Source organism: Fragaria vesca, unplaced genomic scaffold (genome assembly GCF_000184155.1).
Source record: "Fragaria vesca subsp. vesca unplaced genomic scaffold, FraVesHawaii_1.0 scf0513160_u, whole genome shotgun sequence".
NCBI classification, from domain to species: Eukaryota; Viridiplantae; Streptophyta; class Magnoliopsida; order Rosales; family Rosaceae; genus Fragaria; species Fragaria vesca.
In genome coordinates, this window is record NW_004443448.1 from 890,227 (window position 1) to 913,061 (window position 22,835).

Sequence of the window (22,835 nt, forward strand, 5' to 3'; positions counted from 1 at the left end):
GTATAGATCTAGACTAGTGGGTAGTTTAGGCAGGATAGCAAGTCGTTGATGTATCCCTAGACTATAATCTTGTAAGAAATGAGTTTTACATAGTGGAAAGGTTTGTCCCTCAAGAGTTAGGGGCACGCAGTTTTTCTCCTTAGTTGCAGGGTTTTTGCGAGTAAAAAACATCTTGGTGTTCATTGTTATTTTACTACAACTTTTATTTATTGTCATTGTGTATTTGTTATTCGGGATAGCTATACCCTTTGCTATCCCTGAGAACGAATTTATACAAAAAAAGTTTTTAAGGGCTTATTCACCCTCCTCTAGGACCTTTAAAAAATGTCAGAAAATTTTTATTTCTTAACTGATCATAGAAGTTTGAGATGAGTAATCTACAAAGAATTCTAGTAAAGGGAGGCTTATTCTTTCACTCTAGAGTAATCCCACAATGCAAAAGGAAAGGTATACAATGAGATAAACCAATCCTCAAAATTGAACAGATCCCTTATGCACAACTTCACTCATTCATTCTTGCCAAAGATAGCTTTCATTGTCACAAGCTTGATCCCTCTCACCCACAAATCCGCCATTTCAATCCCACCTTCACACACAAAATGCAGCTCCTTGTTCTTTGTAGTCACCACATGGAACATCCCTGGTTCATCACAGTCATACTTCCTCCTGCGGTTCCACCTGAATGCATCACTAGGCCCGACCTCCGCCTTCTTGCAGATCACATTTCTCTTACTTGACTTCCCCCATCTTAAAAGCCCTGCAGCCCCAACCATTCTCAGCACTTTATTATGGGGAGCTCCTTTACCCCATTTTGTGTGCTTCTTGACATTACTCCCACCCAGCACAAGTTTTAGTGCAAACTCATTCAATATGGCCTTCTCTGCATCATTTTTCGATCCAGTTTTCCTCGCAAGAGACAGCGCAGTCTCATGTCTTGCATTCACAGTATCACATCTAGCCCCAAAAGAAATTAGAAGCTCACACAGCTTACCATGGCCTCCTCTTGCAGCTAACATCAATGAAGTGTATCCCTCAGCATCAAAAGCATTAACATCATAGCCGTGACTTATCAATGCATGAACCAAATCCAAGTCTCCATGTTGCGCTGCAAGATGTAGCGCATAGAACTCGAGAGAACTACTATCGGGGCCCTTTTCAAGTGCATGATTCAGTAATAATTTTTCAAATTCTTCACCATGTTGATTTTTATCTAGTAGGTCCAATGGGGTCTGACCATGTTTGTTCTGCAGATTCATGTCAGCTCTGGCACAGATAAGCAATTTGAAAGCTTCCAAGTTACCATCTGCTGCAGCTATCATGGCAGCCGAGTATCCATTTTCGTCTTGCTCATCAACATCAATGTCTGTCCTCTCAATCAGTTGTTTCAAAGCCTCAACATTGTTTTCTTGAGTCACAAGCATTAGAGGAGAACATATTGATGTGTTGCTTGACCGGATAACCTTCCCCTCGCCAATCACATCTAGGATATCTTGTTTGAAGACAGGAGTCCAGTTAGCTGACTCTGCAATGGAGCTTGCACTTTGACCACTGGAGTTGACAAGGCCAAAATCAGCTCCATTTGAAGCAAGAACTTTGAAGCATTCCTGGTGTTTATGTCTTGCGCAGATCATTAGTGCAGTTTCTCCAGATTCTGTTTGAGAGTTGATATCACAACCAGAACTGATCAGACGTTTCAAAGCCTCAACATCATTTTCTTGAGTCACAAACAATAGAGGAGAAAAGATTGTCATATTGCTCGATCGAACAACCTTCCCAGCTCCAATCAAGTCTAGAATTACTCTTTTAAAGCCAAGACTCCACTTAGCTGACTCTGCAATCACACTTGCACTTTGACCACGAGAATTGACAAGGCCAAAATCAGCACCATTGGAAGCAAGAATTCTGAAACACTCCTGGTGTTTATGTCTAGCACAGATCATGAGAGGAGTTTCTCTAGAGTCTGTTCGAGAGTTGACATTGCAGCCACCATCAATCAGTTGTTGGAGAATCTTACTTAACCCAAACCGCGAAGCCATGTGGATGGGATACTCAGTTTCTGAAGTAGTTGTCTTAATCGGAACCTCTACATCTGCGCCACAGCTCAACAGCACATCTACTGCTCTTTCATTATTGCACAAGATGGCATGGTGGATGAGAGTCCTTCCAAAGTGAGCAATATTAGGGGAGACATGTTGTAGCAGCATTCGCAAGATAGCACCGCTGGCTTCTAAGTACTCCACAGCACACCAGGTCACACTGTAAGCCTCGGCTAGTCCTGCACCCACCCGAAACTCTTCTCCTGTACTTACATCCCAGGACCATCCTCCAAGACTCACTTTGGTATCTGTTCTGGCTCCAGCCTGAAAATTTGTTCAAAAGGTAAATTTAGGTAACACTAGATAGAATCATAGAATTACTGCATATACAGACTCTTAGGAGCTGAATTGCTGACCTGCAACAGTAGTCTAACAACCGAAATCTGCCTGCTAACAATGGCAGCAACAAGAGCATTACAGTCAGCGTTGGTGTAGAGTGATGGCTTCGAAGATTGAAGCAATGTCCGGTCAGTTGCGTCGATATTTACCCCACACTGCCACCAATCAAGAGCATCACTGTCAATTTCAGACACAGTTATATGTACAAGATAAAATAAAGTGTGTGTACTAATTCATAGCAGACCACAAATTAAGGGTCTTGTTTTAAGAAGAGTTTTATGTACGGATGTACCTTGATGAGTGTATCTATAACATCAACAAACCCTCTGCAGGAAGCAGCAACAAGAGCATGAACAGCGGCTTGAGGACGAATAAACTCAGATGCCATGAGCATCTCAGTCGGCCTAGCGCGCCCCAAGTAGCTTGCCTCCAACAAGGCCTCCTCGCAGGCCTTCTGAGATGCTCCGGCATTGAGAAGAACCTCCAGTATCTCTGTATGTCCTTCCCTCACTGCTGCTGTTGTTGCGTAGCCTCGAAAAAGTTTCAGATTCACATTGGCTCCATAACTCTGTCACATGAAAATGAACAAGTTTTAGTCCTGAGCATCTAGAGTGGAACTCCATGTTTTTTATTCGAATTTGAAAATTTTACGAACTGAAATTTGAAACATAGATTCATATTGGCTCCATAACTCTGTCACATAAAAACCTTGAAATTAGAGTTTATATCAGTTAACAAATTCAAATTTGAAACAAGAAAAGTCGTTGCTGTATGAGAAAATATATGATTTTCCATATCGCAGCTCATCAATGCTCAATTGACCTCAATCTCACGTCAGTTACAGTATTCTACCATTTCAAAATTATCAAATTCCGAATAGTAATCACAACGGTTAATCTGGATACCCTACAATTTTCCGACCAAAAACCCAGCTCGATCATCAGAAAAAATGACAATTCCGACAAACACATAATTAACTGCAAATCAAAAATGAATCACATTTTATTACCAGTAGTTTTCTGACGACCGCCAAATTGCCGGAATGAGCTCCGAGGAACAAGGCGGTTACCTGAGTCTTGAACTCCTCGTACTCGACACCAACCTCGTGAGCCGACTCACCTTTCAACACAATCTCTGTCTTTTTACTCTTCAAGCACACTGTTCCGACGTAGTTCACGTCGACAAAAGGATCGTCCAGACACTCATACACCGAGTTCGGATCATTTTCGTGGGCAGCGTCGACCAACCTCTGTGACACCTCTGCTTCGTAGTCGATAGGAAACACGTGCGCTTTTCCGGCGAACACCGTCATTATTTTCAGTTTGATTTCGTTGCGAGAGAGAGAGAGAGAGAGAGAGAGAGAGAGAGAGAGAGAGAGAGAGTGAGTGTGTGTGTGTGTGTGTGTGTAGGTATTGTAGGTCTGGGTTTAGTTGGGTTTGTTTGCGTCAGGGAGAAGAAGATGGCAGAAGCAGAGAGGGGGGAAGAGAGACATATGCGTGACTAGATGGAGTTGTGATTTTGGTGAGCGGAAATATATTTGAGATTCTGAGAATTTGAGGTTGTGTTTTGACCTGGTCTTGGTTGGAATAATTAGTGTTTCAAAGGAGAAATTAATTTCTTGGGGGTTTTATATGCTATTTTCTTATTTCCTAGTCAGAAAAGGAAAACTGGGAAAACTGTCCATCTTTGTCTTGTGTAATTTTTGTAGGAAAATGTACCTTTTCACTTGAGGAAACTATATCCAATCTTTTGGACTGAAAAGAAAAGGACACAATTGAATTGGATATGGTTTTTTTTTTTTTTTTTTTCATAGCCTTTGGTGATATGGTGTAATGATATTCCTATATTTTCTCTTTTGGTAGATTTTCTCTTTTCCTACCCAATTTTTCGATGTTTCCTTTATTCACCTACTGTGAATGAATATGTTATCTCGAGGAGAGCCTTCGTTAGAACTTGACTCGAGCAAAATTCTAGAAAAGATAAAATTTGAGGTGAACATAAACGTTTTTCATAGACTTTCAAACTAATTTACCTTTATGTAAGCAAAAGATCTTTTGTTCGTTTGTAATTGGATGTGCTTTGACTTAACTCAAAATTTTAATTTGAAATTTATAGATGATGAAAAAACATATATATGGAAATATTTTTTTATTTAGAATCTCTTGAGGCATATGTTCATGAATTTCTACAACACGCACAAAATTTATAAGGAATGTAAATTCTACAAGTTTCATAATCAAACAAACCAAATGTCTAATACTAAATCAGAGAAAAGAGCGAGACAAGTTCTATTAAGATGAACTCATCAGATCAGATTCAACACGTACCAATTCAGAATCTGATGTATTACTGGCTAGCTAGGACTTGCATATGCACAACAAAAAAGAAATCTGAATAATTAAGAAGTTAATAACATGGACTATATTAGAAACTTGAGCATAAATTATCAGATTATCAATTCAGCCGTCAAGCCAACTTCTCAACAAACCAAGTTTGTATTACGTGATCAAACTTATTTGGCAACTGTCCATTTGGCCAAAATCACAAATAGAAGCCACAGATGTTGGCTAAGCTAGCTCTGATATTAATCAATTAACTAAGTGTGCTAATATAATTAAGAACACAATCAAGGGGTCACTCTTATTTTTAACGAGACAATGAATCCATGGACTTTGCTTGTCTCATATGCAGTTGTGGTTCAACTTATCACAAACCGGATTTGGCCGGCAGTTCATTTGCTCTACATTGGCGATAGAATCGATATAAGAGATTTCTATGTATAATTAGTAATACCTTCATGATAAAATCTAGCCCTGATGTAACTCGAACAAGAAAGCAATAAGGTGATAGCCCGGAAAAATATAGTAATTCAATTTAGGGTTAGCTCGTTTTATCCAATCACATATTTAAGCTCAAGGTAATTAGTGGATGAGAAAAGAAAATAATGAAACTTAAAAACTAAATGAGAAATAATCACCAAAATAATGAAAACCATGCCAATTTGTCACTTCTCATCAAGAACTGTATAGTAAGTTAGTGCAACATTACCACATTTTCTCTTTACCGGAAGTATGACAAGGTTAGCGAAGGGAAAACACATGTCAATTATGACCCTCTCGTGACAATAAATGCTAACGCGAGGTGACTCGTATAGCGAATTAAATAGAAACTTCATATAAAGTTTTAGAAATACTACAAGTCTAGAAATTTTATTTAAACAAAGTTACTAATAAGATAAGGTAAGATAAAAGGAACTGAAATTTACACTCCTAATTTTACAATCCACACTCCCATTTTCCTCTTTTGGTAATTTAAATCTTGTCTTTAGTGACATGTGTTTTGTCTTTTTTTAAAAAATTTACCCAAAAAAGAAAGGCGAGTGTAGATTATAAAATAGGAAGTTTAAATTTCACCTCGTAAGATAAATCTTATTACCATTGTCTCCAAAAAAAAACTCCAAATATAGAACTCCCATCACCTTCAACGGGCCTAGGCACAAGTAGGCCCAATCTGTGTTCTGTTGGTCCACACCAAGGTCCAATCACAACCCCCAGATCCTTAGACCCAAAGACCATCTCTACGTGTCACAGAACCACACCATAACTTGAATTCGGATGCTCCATTTTACATATACCCAAAGCTTCGCAACAACGCTCCCATAATATCTCTCTCTCTCTCTCTCTCTCTCAATCAGACGCATCAGGGTTCCCTCTTGCTGCGATACCATGGTACCCAACCCAAATCTCTACTCCCTTGCATTTTATTACTGCAATTAACTTTCGACCCTGTTATTTACTGCTTCATGTTTCAATCTGATTCGGGTTAATTTTTGTTGTTTCTGTCAACCATGTTTGTTTGGTGTGATTGGTTCTGTAGTATGGATATGAAATGTTGGGTCTTTAGTAGATCTGCTGTGAATTGTTTTTATGTTTCTGGGTCTGCTTCTGTTTTTGGGTGCTCGATTATTTGAGGAAAGTAGCTGAAAATGGAATTGAAATTGGGTTAGTTAGCTAGTGTTGGAGCTCTACTGAGCTATGCCCAGTTTTTCGGTGAGGCTTGGGTGAAGAAAGATTTTGACTTTAGGTTCTAATTTGATTGTGAGCTAAGCAAGTTTCTGGGTTTTATGGGAAATACTCTTACGCTTCTTGGGTAGACTTAAGTACCAATGCTCTGGGGGAAGAAAGTTTCTCCTCAGCTAGCAAAGAGAGTCGGTTTTGGGCTCAGTTAATGAGAAATTGTGAAAGTTTAGGTTCAAAATTGATTATGAGCTTTGTTTTGGCTAAAAGTTTGTTTTGAATTTGGTCTGGGACCAACTTAGGCTTTTTGGGTTACAGGCTTCGTACACTTGAATCCCAATGCATATGCAAAGAAGATTTCATTGCGGGTAACAAAGAGTGTTAATTCGATTTCTTTCTTGGTTCAGTGTGAAAGGCTGTGAGGCTATCATAAAGGAGGTAATGTAAAAGGGAGTGCTGAGAATAGTTAAGATAGATATAGGAATTGCGACAAATTATCCTAGTTTAAATCTTCTAGTGGGACTGCTTGTATTACCTTCATTGTGAATAAAAGTCTGCAAGAAAAGTAAATATTGCAGTTTCATTGTTGCTGTTTTCATGCATGTTTTTGGGATGCACTTCCATTGGAATTGCAGTTTGTTTGTTTGTGTTAATTGTAAGGACAGATGTTACAGACATATAGTTCCCCTTGGATGAATCATCTGATCTGACTTCTTTGGTATTAATGTACGTCATAGGCACCCATCAAGGGTATTCTTTCTCTGCAAAGGGCGGTTTTAGCCCGGCATCATGGTGCGAAGTGGGGACTAGGTTATAGGTTATTGAGCACTCAGGCTGCATCAACTGCTACTACTCCTCAACCTCCACCACCTCCCCCACCTCCAGAGAAAACCCATTTTGGTGGCTTGAAAGATGAAGATCGAATCTTTACCAACTTATATGGGTTGCATGACCCATTTCTTAAAGGTGCCATGAAGCGAGGTGACTGGTACAGAACCAAGGATTTAGTTATCAAAGGTGCTGATTGGATTGTTAATGAAATGAAGAAGTCTGGCCTCCGCGGACGTGGTGGTGCTGGTTTCCCATCTGGCCTCAAATGGTCTTTTATGCCAAAGGTATCTGATGGTCGTCCTTCTTATCTTGTTGTCAATGCTGATGAAAGTGAACCTGGAACCTGTAAGGACAGGGAAATTATGCGCCATGATCCACATAAGCTTTTAGAGGGTTGCCTGATTGCTGGGGTAGGGATGAGGGCCAGTGCTGCTTACATCTATATAAGAGGTGAATATGTGAATGAACGATTGAGCCTTGAAAAGGCCAGAAAAGAGGCTTATGCAGCTGGGCTACTGGGCAAAAATGCTTGTGGATCTGGATATGACTTTGATGTTCATATCCATTTTGGTGCTGGTGCTTATATTTGTGGTGAAGAAACTGCTCTTCTTGAGAGCCTTGAAGGCAAACAGGGCAAGCCAAGATTGAAGCCCCCTTTTCCTGCTAATGCAGGATTATATGGCTGCCCCACTACTGTTACCAATGTGGAAACAGTTGCTGTTTCTCCCACCATATTAAGGCGTGGACCAGAGTGGTTTTCTAGTTTTGGGAGGAAGAACAATGCAGGGACTAAATTGTTTTGTATCTCAGGACATGTGAACAAGCCTTGCACTGTTGAAGAGGAGATGAGTATACCCTTGAAAGAGTTATTAGAGAGGCACTGTGGAGGCGTGAGGGGTGGATGGGATAATTTGCTTGCAGTAATTCCAGGTGGTTCATCTGTTCCATTGCTTACCAAGGACATATGTAATGATGTGTTGATGGATTTTGATGCACTGAAGGCTGTCCAATCTGGGTTGGGGACTGCAGCTGTTATTGTGATGGATAAATCAACTGACATTGTTGATGCAATTGCACGGCTTTCTTACTTCTACAAGCACGAGAGCTGTGGGCAGTGCACACCCTGCAGAGAGGGAACTGGATGGCTTTGGATGATTATGGAAAGAATGAAAACTGGGAATGCAAAGTTGGAAGAGATTGACATGCTTCAGGAGGTGACCAAGCAGATTGAGGGGCACACGATCTGTGCTTTGGGTGATGCTGCTGCTTGGCCTGTGCAAGGTCTGATAAGGCATTTCAGGCCTGAGATGGAGAGGAGGATCAGGGAGCGTGCTGAGAGAGAGCTTCTGGAGGCAACTGCATAGGTGTCTTTCTCAGGTTGAGTCTTGCCTCAGTTCTAGTTTGCATTCATTTCTTCCTTTGACTTCTGAAAATAAAAAAACAAAGGAGAAAAACAATACAAGTAACTTCAACTTGGGTACTTTGAATTTATTTGTTGTTATTTTGTTGTAAGACCAACTATCAGGTGGCCTGATCTGGTTGGATCAATCTATACATGCGGGTTTTCTTGGACTTGAGCAAAAAGGAAATTTTCCTAAAATGTTGCCGGGCTTACCCAGGTTGATTATCTGGGCTTATCATTTGTGTTGATATTTAGCAATAAGATTGGTGACTAAATTGACCTCATGATGGTCATATTTTGGGTTGCAGCATTAGCACATATGTCTTCTTTTATGTCTTGTGCTTCCACAGTCAAGTGCTATATAACTAGGGAACCAAATGCTGGCATTGGTGAATTCTCGATTCTATGCTGTTTAAGACTTTGACGACCCTGAGATGATGCACTTTAGAGCTTTTGCAAGTCATAGTTAATTAGTGAGTAGTCGACAAGTTGGGAGATCAATCTTTTTTCTTTTGTTTTTGTGATTAGAGGACCATCATTTCTTCTTGGTTTTCATTTGATGGTTGTAATTATACAGAGAACAGCATTACAACATACTACGTGTCAGACATAATAGATTATTTGACAAGAACTATTGTCTTGTTGAATTTAAACATGATAAAATCGGAAGTCTCTGATAATGCAGAGAGAGATCTCACGCGGTCTCTCTCTCTCTCTGCCCAAAACGCCATGTATTTCTCACTGTCTGTTGGTTTTCAATTCGATTCTTCCTCTGGTTCGTGTTGCTGCTCGCTCTCTAATTTCTGGATGGAATACAGCAACAAGAGTAAACAGGTGACAGCATTTCTTGTTCCTGTAGTAAAGATGTCATGCCTGAGAGTGAACTTTGGACTGAGGGGCTCATCTATGCTTTTGAGTTCATTCAAGATCAAAAGAAACCAAATTAGATGGTTTGAAATCTGGCTCAACAATCCCAAGCAGACAACATACAGATGGTGGCTCAACTCACTTTTTTGTCATATTTCCACATCTTTATCGTTCAGTTTATTGATATTAATGTATAGATCATTTCTGTAAAATTTCATCCAAATTGATGATCATTAATATACCAAATTAGATTAAATCAATGAACGGATCATAAATATGTTTAACCAGAACTGTTTATATAAATAACGATTACGAAAACCCAAATGATTATCAAAATTAGATGAAACTTTGCAAAAATGATCTATGCAATAAATTCTACAAACTGAACGGTGAAAATATGAAATTATGACCGAAAAATGAGTTAAATAAAAAAACTTCACAATTTAGAAGAATAATCTTTCTTTAGAAGAAGAATCTTTCTAGTTACTTTGTTCCTCTACTTCTATATGAAAGAATCACATTGCATTAAAGTTTATACCTACTCCATCGAGCTCCTCTTTAGTTCTTCATCCTCACTTGGGACTAGGGAGGTTATATGCGTTATTCCGAATTTGGGTTTGATCACAAATGGGCCAGTAATTGGGCCCATATAAATTGTGTCAACTCGGCGAAACACGCGGTATCGTCATCTTCATTTTTCATTCCAAACTTCCTTCCTCTTCTTCCTTCTTCTCTATTCTCACACGCAATCAATCTCTGAAGCACAGACTCACTCTCTCTCTGAATCAAAGCTCCACAATCATCACGCTTCTCTTCTCCGTCGTCGTCTTCATCGTCCACATTGCTCAACATCGTAAGTCTCCTCTCACTCTCTCACACTCACCGATCTCCGATCTTCATTTTTCGGTTATGAAAATCCACAACTCTACTCAGATTCCGATCTGAATCGATTTCTGTTACATCAATGCCGCAACGACGAAGAAGTCAAAATCTTCCTTAATTTATCAATTTCCCTGTTGCTATTCTGCTTACGATTTTGTCTCTTTCGCTGTTTATTTTAATTAATTATGATGCGTAGTAGTCATTATCATCATTTGTTTATATGATAGGAGCTGAGATTAGTGGGGCAGGTGATGCCTATAATTTTTTTTAATTAGTATTTAATATAGCTATCAAAATTAAACTATCAATTTTGGATTAAATGGAGTTGTTAATGTTGAGAATTTGTTGAAAATGCTTTGGATTCTAACAGGCTCGATGAATGTGGAAGTGTTTTGACTGTGTTGTTGTTTTGCGTAAACAATGGTGCTTGGGATAAGAGGTAAGAGCAGGAAGAGTGCTGCGGTTGAGGTGGATTATGTTATACATGTGCTGGAAATTAAACCGTGGCCCTCGTCACAGGCTTTGAAATCGGTTCAGTCTGTGTTTCTTCAGTGGGAGAATGGGGATCAGGCGTCTGGATCGTTCTTTCGTAACGTTGGAGATGAGAGGATTGAGTTCGGGGAGTCTTTTAGGCTGCCGGTTGTTTTGTACAAGGAGAAGTCGAGGAAAAGCTCCGCGAGTGATAGTTTCCAGAAGAATATCTTGGAGTTTTACTTGTCTGAACCTCGTAAGGACAAGGCGGCTAAAGGTCATGGTTTGGGATCGGCTGTAATAAATCTTGCAGACTACGCGAATGCAGCTGAGACCACGAGTGTGAGTGTTCCGCTGAGCTTGAAGAAGAGTTCTAAGAGTTCAGCTCAGCCGGTTCTTTATGTTAGTGTTCAGCCTTGTGGTAAAGATGGCTGCAACTTGTCCAAACAAGTGTCGCTGGACAATAATGAAAATTATGGAAGTACGTCTGTTTCAGGGTCTCTGAATGAGGTGGATGGCGAGATTGATTCTTTCACTGATGATGATGGTGATGATCGTTCTTCACATTCATCACGTACTGTGACCTCTTCCGCTTTTGAGGCACCAGTCAGTTCATCACCAAGTGCTGATAAGGTATGTGGAGGCAAAGTTAAATTTTGTTCCTTTTAGATTAGTTTCTGCGCTTTGCTAGTCTCATATTTTTCAAAATGTTATGTGAAATTTTCTTAATCTTTGAATTGGTTGCAAATGATTACTTTTATGTAGGATTTCTCCAAATTCAAGGAATCCCTGCATATAGATGCATCACGTAGAATGCTACTGCAAATGCAAATTGTATATGATAAACCACCTAGCTGAACTTAAAGTCTTCAAATATGATTTCTGAGAACCCAAATCATGTGCTCATTCCTTTGCATTGTAGATTCAAAGAAAACACTACAGATAAAATACCGTTGCAATCACAAAGTTATTTTACTCAAATTGTAGAAAGCTATTGTTTGTCATTTGGAAGACTTTAACTGTGTTAGTTTGATGGATTTCTTCTTTTTTATTTGAGCATTATCATCAGTGTGGCTTTTTGATGAGTTTGCAGAATGCATCAGAATCAACGATTGATAACACTAGAAGGACTTATGGGGAACCAACCGTACATTCTGTACCAGCTCCTGCAAGCACTGTTATGAATCAAGTCGCTAATGCGTTGAAACATCAAAGTGGAAGTTCATCTCCATTGTCGTCAATAGGCTCTTCCTCCCCTCAGAAACCTGCTTATGATTATATTTCTTTGCCTCACCGTCCAAGGGACAGCTCAGTGCCAAGCTTAAAAAAATCATTGACTCAGTCTGTTCAATCTTCTTCCTCTTCTGGCTATCAGGATGATCATCAAGAGTTTGGTGATTATAATTTTAAGACCAACAGAATTCACAAGAGTCTTACTAGCAGAGGTGTCAGAATGCAAGAAAATGCACAAGAAGCTACTAAGGGAAAAAATGTGAGCAACCATGCTTCTGAAGGTACAACCTCAAGTATGTCTGTGCAGCAGGATACAAACTCATTATCTGCAAGCTACGTAGATTTAGAATCCCCCCGAGAGGATGACCATCTCGTGAAGGTGAACGACTATTCTTTTGATGGCAAATTAGCTTCCAGATTACAAGCTGGTACCAGAAAGCCAGTCACTATAAAGAGTGAAACTTTTACAGTCAGCAACAATGTTGGAGCATGGGAAAACAAGGTTAAAAGTACTGAAGTAAAGCAAGTAGAGTCTTTGGAACCTTCTGTATCAGCTAAGAACAATGGTCTGTTAAGAAAACACGAGTTGAAAAAGAAGTCAAAGGAAGCTGAGACTCCTGAGGATGGCCATGTTGGTGGTATCATTAGTGCAAAGAGTAAAAGAGAAGAAACAACAACCAGCTCTTCTGATAGTAAAAATGAGTTGGAGTCTACAATTGAAATGCTTAAGGACGAGTTGAGAGAAGCTGCTGCTGTTGAGGTTGCCCTTTACTCCATTGCTGCTGAGCATGGTGGTAACGCGAATAAGATCCATGCTCCTGCTCGTCGACTTTCTAGATTCTATATTCATGCATGCAAAATGGGATCTCAAGCTAAGAAGGCAAATGCAGCAAGAGCTGCTGTTACCGGATTAATTTTGGTTTCTAAAGCTTGTGGAAATGATGTTCCAAGGTATCTAAGTCACCGTTAGCATAGATCAAATAATGGTCTAATTTGCACATCACAGTAACAAGATAGTAATATGGGACCCCTAATTTGCAAATCAACTTTTGTTTTTTGTCCTTGATAGCCAAATCATTATATGTTGATTTCTCAACTTCCTTAATGATGTAAAGATACTTCTCTTTTAGTTTGCAATTTTATTGACTGTTTTTCCTTCTATGAACAGGTTGACTTTCTGGTTGTCGAACTCAATTGTGTTGAGGGCTGTTGTCAGTCAGGGCTTAGTGAAAGCTCAAGTTTCAAATGGTAAACGGACTACAATTAAAGGCGGTGGACAGCATTTAGCGGGTGGGCGTTTATCAGAAAAGGATAGAATTCGTACTCACAAGGATGAGAAAAATAACATTCTTAAAAGTACTGATAATTGGGAAGATCCGCATATATTTATGGTTGCTTTGGAAAAGTTTGAAGCTTGGATATTCTCCCGGATAGTTGAGTCTGTATGGTGGCAGGTAAATCCATATTCCTTCCAGTTTTCTTCTTTAACGTCATCATCATGTCTTTGCATTCTATCACTACTGAGTTCTATGTTAAGGAGTTTAGCTAGATCTATGCTAATTATGTCTGATATTGTATCTTGTTTTCTCCTCTCCAGAATATTACTCCACATATGCAGCCTGCAGCTGCGAAAGGCTCAAGCACAAGGAAAGGAAATGGAAGAAAGAATGGTTTGGGTGATCAGGAGCAGGGTAATTTCTCTATTGAGCTGTGGACGAAGGCTTTCAAAGGTGCCTGTGAAAGGCTTTGTCCTGTTCGAGCTGGCGGCCATGAGTGTGGCTGCTTGCCTTTGCTAGCGCGTTTGGTATGCTTTGCATTACAATGTCTTCCTCAATACATGGTTGAGCTTTACGCTTAGCAACTTCAAAAATATTATCACGAGTACCCTATTATCATAATAATATTGCTTAGGTGGAGCTCTCTCTGCGAAAATACTATTTGTAGCCAGAGCTACACCAGTGTTTTATTTCTGTGTTCAACTACTGGTAGAATAGCTCCCACTGTTTCAAGTATTTGAAAGATACGCCACATAATCATATTGCTAGTTTGCAACTGCTATCAAAATTTGTGCACGAATAAGTGATAACAAACTATGCTGTTTTTTCAGGTCATGGAGCAGTTGGTGAATAGGTTGGATGTGGCTATGTTTAATGCTATTCTTCGTGAAAATGCTGAAGAGATGCCTACAGATCCCGTATCTGACCCTATAAGTGATTCCAAGGTTCTTCCAATTCCAGCTGGAAAATCAAGTTTTGGGGCAGGTGCACAGCTAAAAAATGTGGTAAGTGTGGGTTACTTTATTATATGTGAGGTTTTCTTGATATTCTTAGCCATCTAAATCACTTGCTGAACTTATTCTAATAATTATCACGAAAATAAGTCACAAGGTTGTTTATCCACAAAATAGTATCCTTGTATTCCATTGATAAAAAGACTACTCGTCTTTGTATCCCCAGATTGGAAGCTGGTCCAGATGGCTGACTGATCTATTTGATATGGATGATACTGATGTTCCAGACAATGAGGATGAACTCACTGATCACAAGGGGCAGGAGTGTGAAACAACCTTCAAAGCTTTCCGTCTTCTTAATGCTTTGAGTGATCTCATGATGCTTCCATCTGAAATGCTAGCAGATAAATCCACCAGAGAAGAGGTAAATACTTGGACTTTTAGATACTTCAGTTATCCCCTCCTCCTTGTCATCACACTGTGAAAGAAAAGATGGTCAATATTCCAACTAGTCTTCTATCTTTATACGGTAATGTCCATCTGTGTTGATCAATATCTCATTTATTGTATGAAGGTATGCCCTACATTCGGTGCATCATTGATCAAGAGGGTCCTATACAATTTTGTTACAGATGAGTTTTGCCCAGATCCAATTCCCGAAGCAGTTTTTGAGGCTCTTGATGATGAGGTAAGAAGCGAAGCTGTCTTTTATCTGTGCAAATAATCATGTGGCTTAAATACTTTCTTCACTTCATTCCTTCCTGGAAGCGGACTGATTTGGTATATTGGTTATTACTCTTATGTGGCTACTCCCTGGAGACAAGAAACTTAGGCCCCAGGGTGTAAACCTTTAGTTTTGTGGGTTTTCGATGTACATTAATCCCGATTGTTTCTTACTTCAGGAGAATCTGGAAGCTGAAACAGAATCTGTTACAAGTTTCCCATTTATTGCAAATCCCACATTCTATTCACCACCTCCAGCTACTGCTTCTCTAATAGGCATTGCAGGAGAGGTGGGGAGCCCAGCTCTGAAGAGTGGGTCATCAGTGCTTAAGAAGTCATATACGAGTGATGATGAGCTTGATGAGTTGGATTCACCAATGACTTCAATTGTAGAAAATTCGCTAGTTTCCCCCAAGTCATTGACAGCCAACCCAATGCTGAAGTGGAAGGGTGGTCGCAAAGTTGTCCGATATCAACTCCTCCGTCAGGTATGGAAGGACAGTGATTGAAATCTTCTCTTTCATGTATGTTGCTGTACTTTGGGGTGGGTTTTTTACTGTAGAGTTTTCTAAACTTGCCACCCCTGTACATGTATATTAGGGAGTATATTCCAATTTCTCATAGCAATATGTTTATAAACAGGGTGCAATGAGGCATATTATTTTGTGAATAGAGGAAAGTGGGTGTTGTAACCTAAGCTTTGATGCCCCAGTTATAGTTTTGTACTGTGTATTTGATGGCATTGTCGCTTCCACAAATGATTTAAGCCATACATTAAGAAAATAAATCAACCATGAATAGCATGAGCACAATGATCCTTGAGGTTTGCATCATTGTGATTGTTCACTTGTCCTAGTTCAAAACGTGCAAAAATCATTATTTGAATATAGGAATTTCTTTGTAAGAAAATAAGAACAAGCGGTTTTATAAAAATTTAGAGGATTAATTAGGGTGACACTGATAGCTAAGATGATAGTTTGTAACATAGATTAACAATACATCATACACATCGTAGAATTTTCGCTCATTTCATTGTATTTGAGAAGTACTTATCAAAATCAACACCGGTAAAGGATGGATTTGAATCGATCTAATCTTTGTACAGTTGGAAATTCATAACAGATCAAATCTATAAGCAGAGCATACAGTTGATCAAGATTCTCACTATGACTACAGCTCTACTACTGCATCTCTGTTCTGCTTCTTTGTTTGGACCTGCCAATAGCCACATAAGACGAGCAACTTGTTTTGTGTATGGATGTTGAAACAAAGCAGGATGTTATCAAAACTAGGCTGTAGGATAACAAGCAATGTGCTAGTTCTTAACACCAGGAAGGTGAAAACACGAGAGAAAAAAGACGATCAAAACCTAACCGTGCCGGAGCAAACAGTTTTTGCAGGAAATAGACATAACAAGAACCCAGAAATCTTACAGCTGCTTCGACATTGCACCGGTAGTTGGAGTTGGACCGCGCAATGCATCATAGTGTCCATAGCCATGATAAAGTACACGGATAGGGTTATCATTACCATACTCTTGACCATACTCAGCTATGATTCTGAGACTTCTCGAATTCTTGTCGCGCATATAAACTGTAATCGGTATCCTACAAGCAGAAAATTGCAAGACCATTTGAAAATAAGTTTAGTCTATCTATATCAGAAAGACTATCTTAGCTTGTTCATTGTTCTTTGCTCTTTGGCAATTTTCTACATGGATGTTTTGAGGTTTATATTTAGCTGGTGATGCTGAAACCTCAGCAATCCCAGTGAGATAGAATCTCAGTAATGAAGCAATGCATGGTATGAAGAAGTTGTTGAGATTTAAGAGAGAACTTACTGTAGGACATGGGAGGACATAAGCAACTCAGGCTCGCCTCCCCAGATGTGAGGCTTTCGCATCTGTACAATGTATGACTCAAAATCATCTTCAAGAAACCTATTAGTGAAATAAACCACACACATAAGAAAGAAGATGGGAAAATTTCATCACCATTCTTCTCTTAGTAGCCTTTTCTACCAAGTAACTGGGAAACTCATAACTAAACCAGAGATCTTAAGAATCTTTACCATTCAGTGTCAGCCCTCCTCTTAATGAATTCATCTGCTACCTGTCCAAATCATACCACAGCTTCAATTCTGTAGGAAACGATTGATACAAAACCAAAGAGAAATTCTGATTCGACCACAAAAACTATTTAAGAAGCTCGAAGCCTGTAAACACAAGCATAGTCGCATAGAGGATAGAAGTAACATAGTAAACATGGGGATACAAAATTCAGTTCATCTTGTACCTTGGCTCTAAGGTCATCTGCAAGTTCTTTCTGATAGCTGTCACTTGGGGATGGCTTCCCTGCTCTTAGACAAGCTCCATGAACCACAGATCGAAACAAACACCTTCCATCTCCGCGTATGCCTGCACAAACTTATAAATTTTGTTCAAGAAACAAGCTTAAACCCCGCAGGTAGAGAAATCTTATGAGGACGTACGAATTCTACCATCTATAGTTGAAAATCAAACAATCATTTTCAAAGAGCCTTAAAAAAATATATTCAGGCATCATGAACAGTACGTCTTACGGCATCAAAATCAAACCTTGGTAATTATCATCCATAATAACCAAAGCACAAGACTCCGGGAAACACCAAATCGATCGAAAAAACTTGATAAAAGCAAGCAAAAGCGGAAATATGGGAAGGAATAAAGATGAGCCAAAAGGCAGATTGGCTAGAGTGGTTCTGTACAAGAAACGAATCTATATATCAATCTTAACACATACATAGCAATGATAGCATCACCAAACATGAAAAGTGTACATAATACAACATGTATTTTGTGTTACCAAGCATAGTTTCCAGATTCGGCATTGCTTGAATTCAGAATAAGCACTTGTTAGAAGCGTTTGCAACAAAAATTGCTAATCATATAGAACGAATAATTGATGCAGTACGCCAGTACCTGCTTCTCTACTTCCTACTAACTGTGATTGTGATATGCAACTGATTGCGAACCGTCGAATAAGACAGGTGATGCGAGAACAATTCCTCCAAAGTGCACAGCTTTTGGTCTTCAAGTGCGATGCCAAATTAGCCAGCATCAAAATTAAAGCATCGAATTCGATTCTCTAACTAGTTTGCTTTCTTAGGGTTCAAGTTTCACCACCAACGGCTAGGAACAGTTTGCGCTTTTTTTCTTTTCGACGAGCAACACGTGTCGCTCTCCCGCTCAAATCAATTCGACCCGCCCATTTTCCAACTGACAGAGCCCGAAAAAGAAAAGTAATATAGGCTCATAAATTCTTCCTATTATCAGGTGCTTCAAATTTAGAGAATGCTAGATATTCCTCTCAAATAAATCAGAGAAATCGTTAATATATACCGTTTTCATGATAAACTTCTCTTTTTATGGATTCCCGGGCTTCGCTTGCGTCCCAGGTACAAACTTTTCTCTTCCCATCTTCAACTTAATTTGTCATAAGCTTTTTACGTCTATATTTTTTCATGTGTTACTACCGGCCTTCTTAGATTTGGCAAAATAACATGTACGCGAATGTTGTCGGCAATTATATTTCATGATTAACTCTCATCATAAATAATGTGTGTAAATTACAAAATATGATGTGTGGATAACACCACTTTATTGACAATTATGTTCTATTGCATTTCATGACATGAATGTGATTTAAAATTTCATGTGCAATTCATATAAATTTTTTGATTGTACGTAACTTCTCAGGAATCAACAAACCAAACCAAGAAGATGAGTAGGAAACGCCCACTGCGCACTTGTGCGGTTTCTGTTTTGATGATAGCTAACCAAGCCTGCACCAGAGTTCAAGGTATACATGGACCTTTAGGCACAGTGGCAAAGGTGGTAGCAAAATTTGCAACATTTGCCAGCCCTATTATTATTTTGATGCGATATCAGTGGATCATAATGGTACTCCTCTCATTTGTTGATTATATAATACTAGCCGTTGAAAATGTGATTGAGAGACTTTACCCTCCATCAAACATTGTGTTCAACAAGATTGATGACTTGGTTCAAGTCGTAGAAACCCTCCCGGAAAAATTAGATCAAGCAATGAACAAGCTCCCCTCTTCTATCCATTCTATCCACCCAGGTTCGGTTTTGGATTGGGGATTGTTTCGTGCCATTACGATGCTGAATTTTGTTAGTAGTACACTGACTGGCTGGAGAATGTTAAAGGGTGCAAGGGAGAAGGAGATTGTAGTTGATACCAGCTGCAGGAATAATAATAATAACAATAGTCATCGTCATAATACTAATGAAGCAGATGGGGCAAAAGCTAATGGAGCTACGGAGCAGCTTATAGATTCCTCATCAAAGCATGATGCTAAAGGTGGTGAGGCTAATAATAATAAGAATATGAAGAGTAATCGTAGTACTCCTAGTACTACTCCTCCTCTTGGTACTCCACCTCATGGTGCTGTTATGAAGGGTAGTTACAAGGAAGCTCTAACCAAGGGGAAAAAAGAAAGGAGTGAAAGTAAAAAAGAAGAAAACAAGTACAAAAAGAACGGCAAAGAAAGTAAAACAAAAAGAGAGAAGCACCACAGCAAGAAAGAAGAGAAATCTGCTGCTGCTGATGATGTTAACAATCGAGGCAATAGTGAGGATGATGAAATCCTAGACTTGTTTGACTCGGCATGGCTAATGAACCGGAGGAGAAATTTTGGAAAAGCGCCACGGTCGGTATCATTTCACGGGGTTTATTAACTAACAAAACCAGAAAGAACTTCAGTCATGTAAGTAGAGACGCCATGCGCATCTCAAGTTCTTGAAAATTGAATAGCTAGATTATATTCTTGAAAAGGGAACATTATTCTGCTGGTCTTGTTAGGAAGTACGTTTCCATACACATGTCCACATAATCATATGTTTTAGAGGATGTAAATTATGTAGGTGCAAGATGGCAGTTTGGTTTAGCTGTCAAAATGTATAAATTTCAAACCTTTGGAAGTGAGAAGGATACCATTTGCATTTACTTGGACAACATGTATGATAACTATACATGCAATCGTCTTACGTAATTGTTAATTTCCTCGAATATGTGTTGAGATATCAATCTCACATCGGGAATATGAGATTTTACCTGTGGGTTTATAAGGGTTTGGGCCACTCCACCCATTACCAATTGGTTTTGTATGTGAACCCCAAACTACTTTATCATGGTATAAAAGCGGGTTACCCACGTCCACGTGTGAAGCCCAATGGTCACACGAATTTCACGTCACCCCAAATGTTGTCCATGTGTTACGCTTGAAAATTCGCTACACGTGCGGGCATGTTGAGATATCAATCTCACATCAGAAATATGAGACCTCACCCGACTACTTTATCAATATGTAACAAGGCTAACCCATTTTCTACCAGCCATAACAAGGCTCTTATATTAGAGTCAAGATTCCCTATTGTGATGGATGTGTCAAACTTGTCAATACATGCCTCCTCCGGAGTGTTTCGAATGCATTCTCATTTGGCACTAGCAAACCCTGGACAATTCGCCGTCCATTATCACAAATGATAACCACAAACTCTCTTACGTTTCTGCTGTCCACGGTCAATTTCTCCGGCTGCTACATTGCCCACAAATAAAGATCTCCTAATTAAATATATAGGTCAAATCGGAAATCAATATGCTGATTGATTAAATCTTGCGTACGTGTCAAGAACTCAAGATCAGTATATACATACAGACACATTTCTTTGCTAATTGTAACAACAGTGTTCAGTCAGCAACCTAGCTAGCTAGCTAGTTACAGCAAATTATGGATGTCTTCAACTGTGTAATAGGTCTTTGTTGTTTTGCCTGGATCACCATCCAAGCCTTCTATCTTTTTGCAAGACGAAGCAAAGGCATAGCCAGAGAGCTTCTTCCACCAGGACCAAAGCCGTTTCCATTGATTGGGAATCTGTTTGAGCTTGGAGACAAACCACACGTCTCTCTTGCCAAGCTTTCCCAACGCTATGGCCCCATTATTAGTTTGCAACTAGGTCAATTAACCACTGTTGTAGTTTCTTCTCCAGATCTTGCCAAAGAAATCCTCCGAACCCATGACCAAGTCTTCTGCAACCGAACCCTCCCGGATGCAATCCACGCCTGCAACCACAGCGGGTACAGCATGGCCTGGCTTCCTGTATCAGCAAGATGGAGAAATCTACGCACAATATGCAACTTGCAGTTATTTTCCCCGAAAGTTCTCGATGCCAACCAAGCCAACCGACACGTAAAGGTGCAGAAGCTCATAGATGATGTCAATGAAAGCATGAGAGCCGGGGAGGCAATAGATATAGGAAGGGCTGCTTTCACAACCACTCTCAATTTGTTATCGCAGACGATCTTCTCTGTGGATTTTGCTGACCCGAGTAGTGAGACAGCTAGGGAGTTCAAGAAGACTGTTTGGGGTATGATGGAAGAGATAGGCAAACCAAACTTGGCGGACTATTTCCCTTTGCTTAGGAAGCTCGACCCCCAAGGCATAAGGAGGCGCTTGACCTATTACTTCCAGAAAACAGTAGACATTTTTTATCAAATGATCCATCAAAGGTTGGAATCAAGAAGAGGGGACAATTATATCACAACCAATGATATGTTGGATATACTTCTGAACATCAGTGAAGAGAAAAAGGAGGATATGGACATGCCCGAAACTCAACATTTGTTCCTGGTTAGTCACTCATCAATACTGTGTTTCTTGGTACTTCAATACTCAACATTTGTTAATTTTTTAAAAAATGTTACTAGAGTGATGAGTAGTGTCCCTAAGTCTGATCACAATATAATATACACAAACACACGTATACCTAGTGAACATGCATGCATGATTGGGTTACAATATATTTAATTAGTTATTGAAGCATGCACTTTCGCTTCAAGATTAGCATGTTTAGGGTTTTGGTTTATCATTACACAATTGTGATTTGTCTAATTAATTAACTAATTATTGTAAATTATGGATTATGGAAAATATAGGACCTATTTGCTGCTGGCACGGATACAAGTTCAGCCACATTGGAATGGGCAATGGCCGAACTACTACGCAACCCAGAAGTTCTTTCGAAAGCACAAGCGGAACTCCATCAAGTGATTGGAAAAGGGAAACTAGTTGAGGAATCATACGTTGCTAGACTCCCTTACTTACAAGCAATACTCAAAGAAACATTGCGGCTTCACCCAACAGTTCCATTGCTACTTCCCCGGAAAGCAAAAGCAAACATAGAAATTGGCGGGTACGTAATCCCGGAGGGTGCTCAAGTTCTGATCAATGTTTGGGCCATTGGCAGAGACCCAATCACTTGGGAAAATCCTTACTCTTTCAAGCCGGAGAGGTTCTTAGGATCAGACAACCAAATTGATGTCATAGGAAAAAACTTTGATCTTATTCCGTTTGGTGGGGGGAGGAGAATCTGTCCAGGTTTGCCATTGGCAATGAGAATGTTGCACTTGATGTTGGGTTCACTCCTTAACTGTTTTGATTGGGAGCTTGAGGATGGAGCTGTACCTGAGACTATGAACATGGAGGACAAGTTTGGCCTCACCTTACAGATGGCTAAGCCTCTCAGAGCTGTGCCCAAGAAGTCGAAAGGATAAGCATTATTAGTGCATTATATATAGTTATATACTCGGCTTGCCTTTGTCTATTTCCTCGTCTCCTTGTACTCTACATTTTCCTCTTCTGTGTGCGTGCGTGAGCGCGTGTTAGTTTTCTCTCTCTCTCTC

At 39.6% G+C, this 22,835-nt stretch overlaps 6 protein-coding genes across 6 annotated transcripts; 4 read left to right on the forward strand and 2 right to left on the reverse strand.

Annotated features, from left to right (window-relative positions):
- Positions 1-506: 506 nt before the first annotated feature.
- Positions 507-3,747, reverse strand: LOC101299155 (ankyrin-1-like). Its single transcript, XM_004310154.1, has 5 exons — positions 3,445-3,747; positions 2,728-3,003; positions 2,453-2,590; positions 1,673-2,360; positions 507-1,363 (listed from the first exon to the last, which is right to left on the reverse strand). Exons 1-5 carry the CDS (start codon positions 3,745-3,747, stop codon positions 507-509), a joined length of 2,262 nt encoding a protein of 753 aa, XP_004310202.1.
- Positions 3,748-6,100: 2,353 nt separating this feature from the next.
- On the forward strand, positions 6,101-8,965 carry LOC101302036 (NADH dehydrogenase [ubiquinone] flavoprotein 1, mitochondrial-like). The gene is made up of 2 exons (XM_004310007.1): positions 6,101-6,163; positions 7,189-8,965. Exons 1-2 carry the CDS (start codon positions 6,161-6,163, stop codon positions 8,644-8,646), a joined length of 1,461 nt encoding a protein of 486 aa, XP_004310055.1. The 5' UTR covers positions 6,101-6,160; the 3' UTR covers positions 8,647-8,965.
- A 1,269-nt stretch (positions 8,966-10,234) lies between these two features.
- LOC101302325 lies at positions 10,235-15,918 on the forward strand. Its single transcript, XM_004310008.1, has 9 exons — positions 10,235-10,404; positions 10,804-11,537; positions 11,998-13,088; positions 13,306-13,591; positions 13,735-13,941; positions 14,245-14,418; positions 14,594-14,791; positions 14,942-15,055; positions 15,270-15,918. Exons 2-9 carry the CDS (start codon positions 10,854-10,856, stop codon positions 15,597-15,599), a joined length of 3,084 nt encoding a protein of 1,027 aa, XP_004310056.1. The 5' UTR covers positions 10,235-10,404; positions 10,804-10,853; the 3' UTR covers positions 15,600-15,918.
- A 329-nt stretch (positions 15,919-16,247) lies between these two features.
- Positions 16,248-17,958, reverse strand: LOC101299445 (OTU domain-containing protein At3g57810-like). Its single transcript, XM_004310155.1, has 6 exons — positions 17,934-17,958; positions 17,385-17,506; positions 17,161-17,201; positions 16,931-17,029; positions 16,524-16,697; positions 16,248-16,305 (listed from the first exon to the last, which is right to left on the reverse strand). Exons 1-6 carry the CDS (start codon positions 17,956-17,958, stop codon positions 16,272-16,274), a joined length of 495 nt encoding a protein of 164 aa, XP_004310203.1. The 3' UTR covers positions 16,248-16,271.
- Positions 17,959-18,501: 543 nt separating this feature from the next.
- Positions 18,502-19,831, forward strand: LOC101299738. Its single transcript, XM_004310156.1, has 2 exons — positions 18,502-18,525; positions 18,827-19,831. The coding sequence occupies exon 2, from the start codon at positions 18,851-18,853 to the stop codon at positions 19,829-19,831; it is 981 nt and encodes a 326-aa protein (XP_004310204.1). The 5' UTR covers positions 18,502-18,525; positions 18,827-18,850.
- Positions 19,832-20,830: 999 nt separating this feature from the next.
- Positions 20,831-22,823, forward strand: LOC101302615 (geraniol 8-hydroxylase-like). The gene is made up of 2 exons (XM_004310009.1): positions 20,831-21,783; positions 22,089-22,823. Exons 1-2 carry the CDS (start codon positions 20,884-20,886, stop codon positions 22,704-22,706), a joined length of 1,518 nt encoding a protein of 505 aa, XP_004310057.1. The 5' UTR covers positions 20,831-20,883; the 3' UTR covers positions 22,707-22,823.
- Positions 22,824-22,835: the final 12 nt, after the last annotated feature.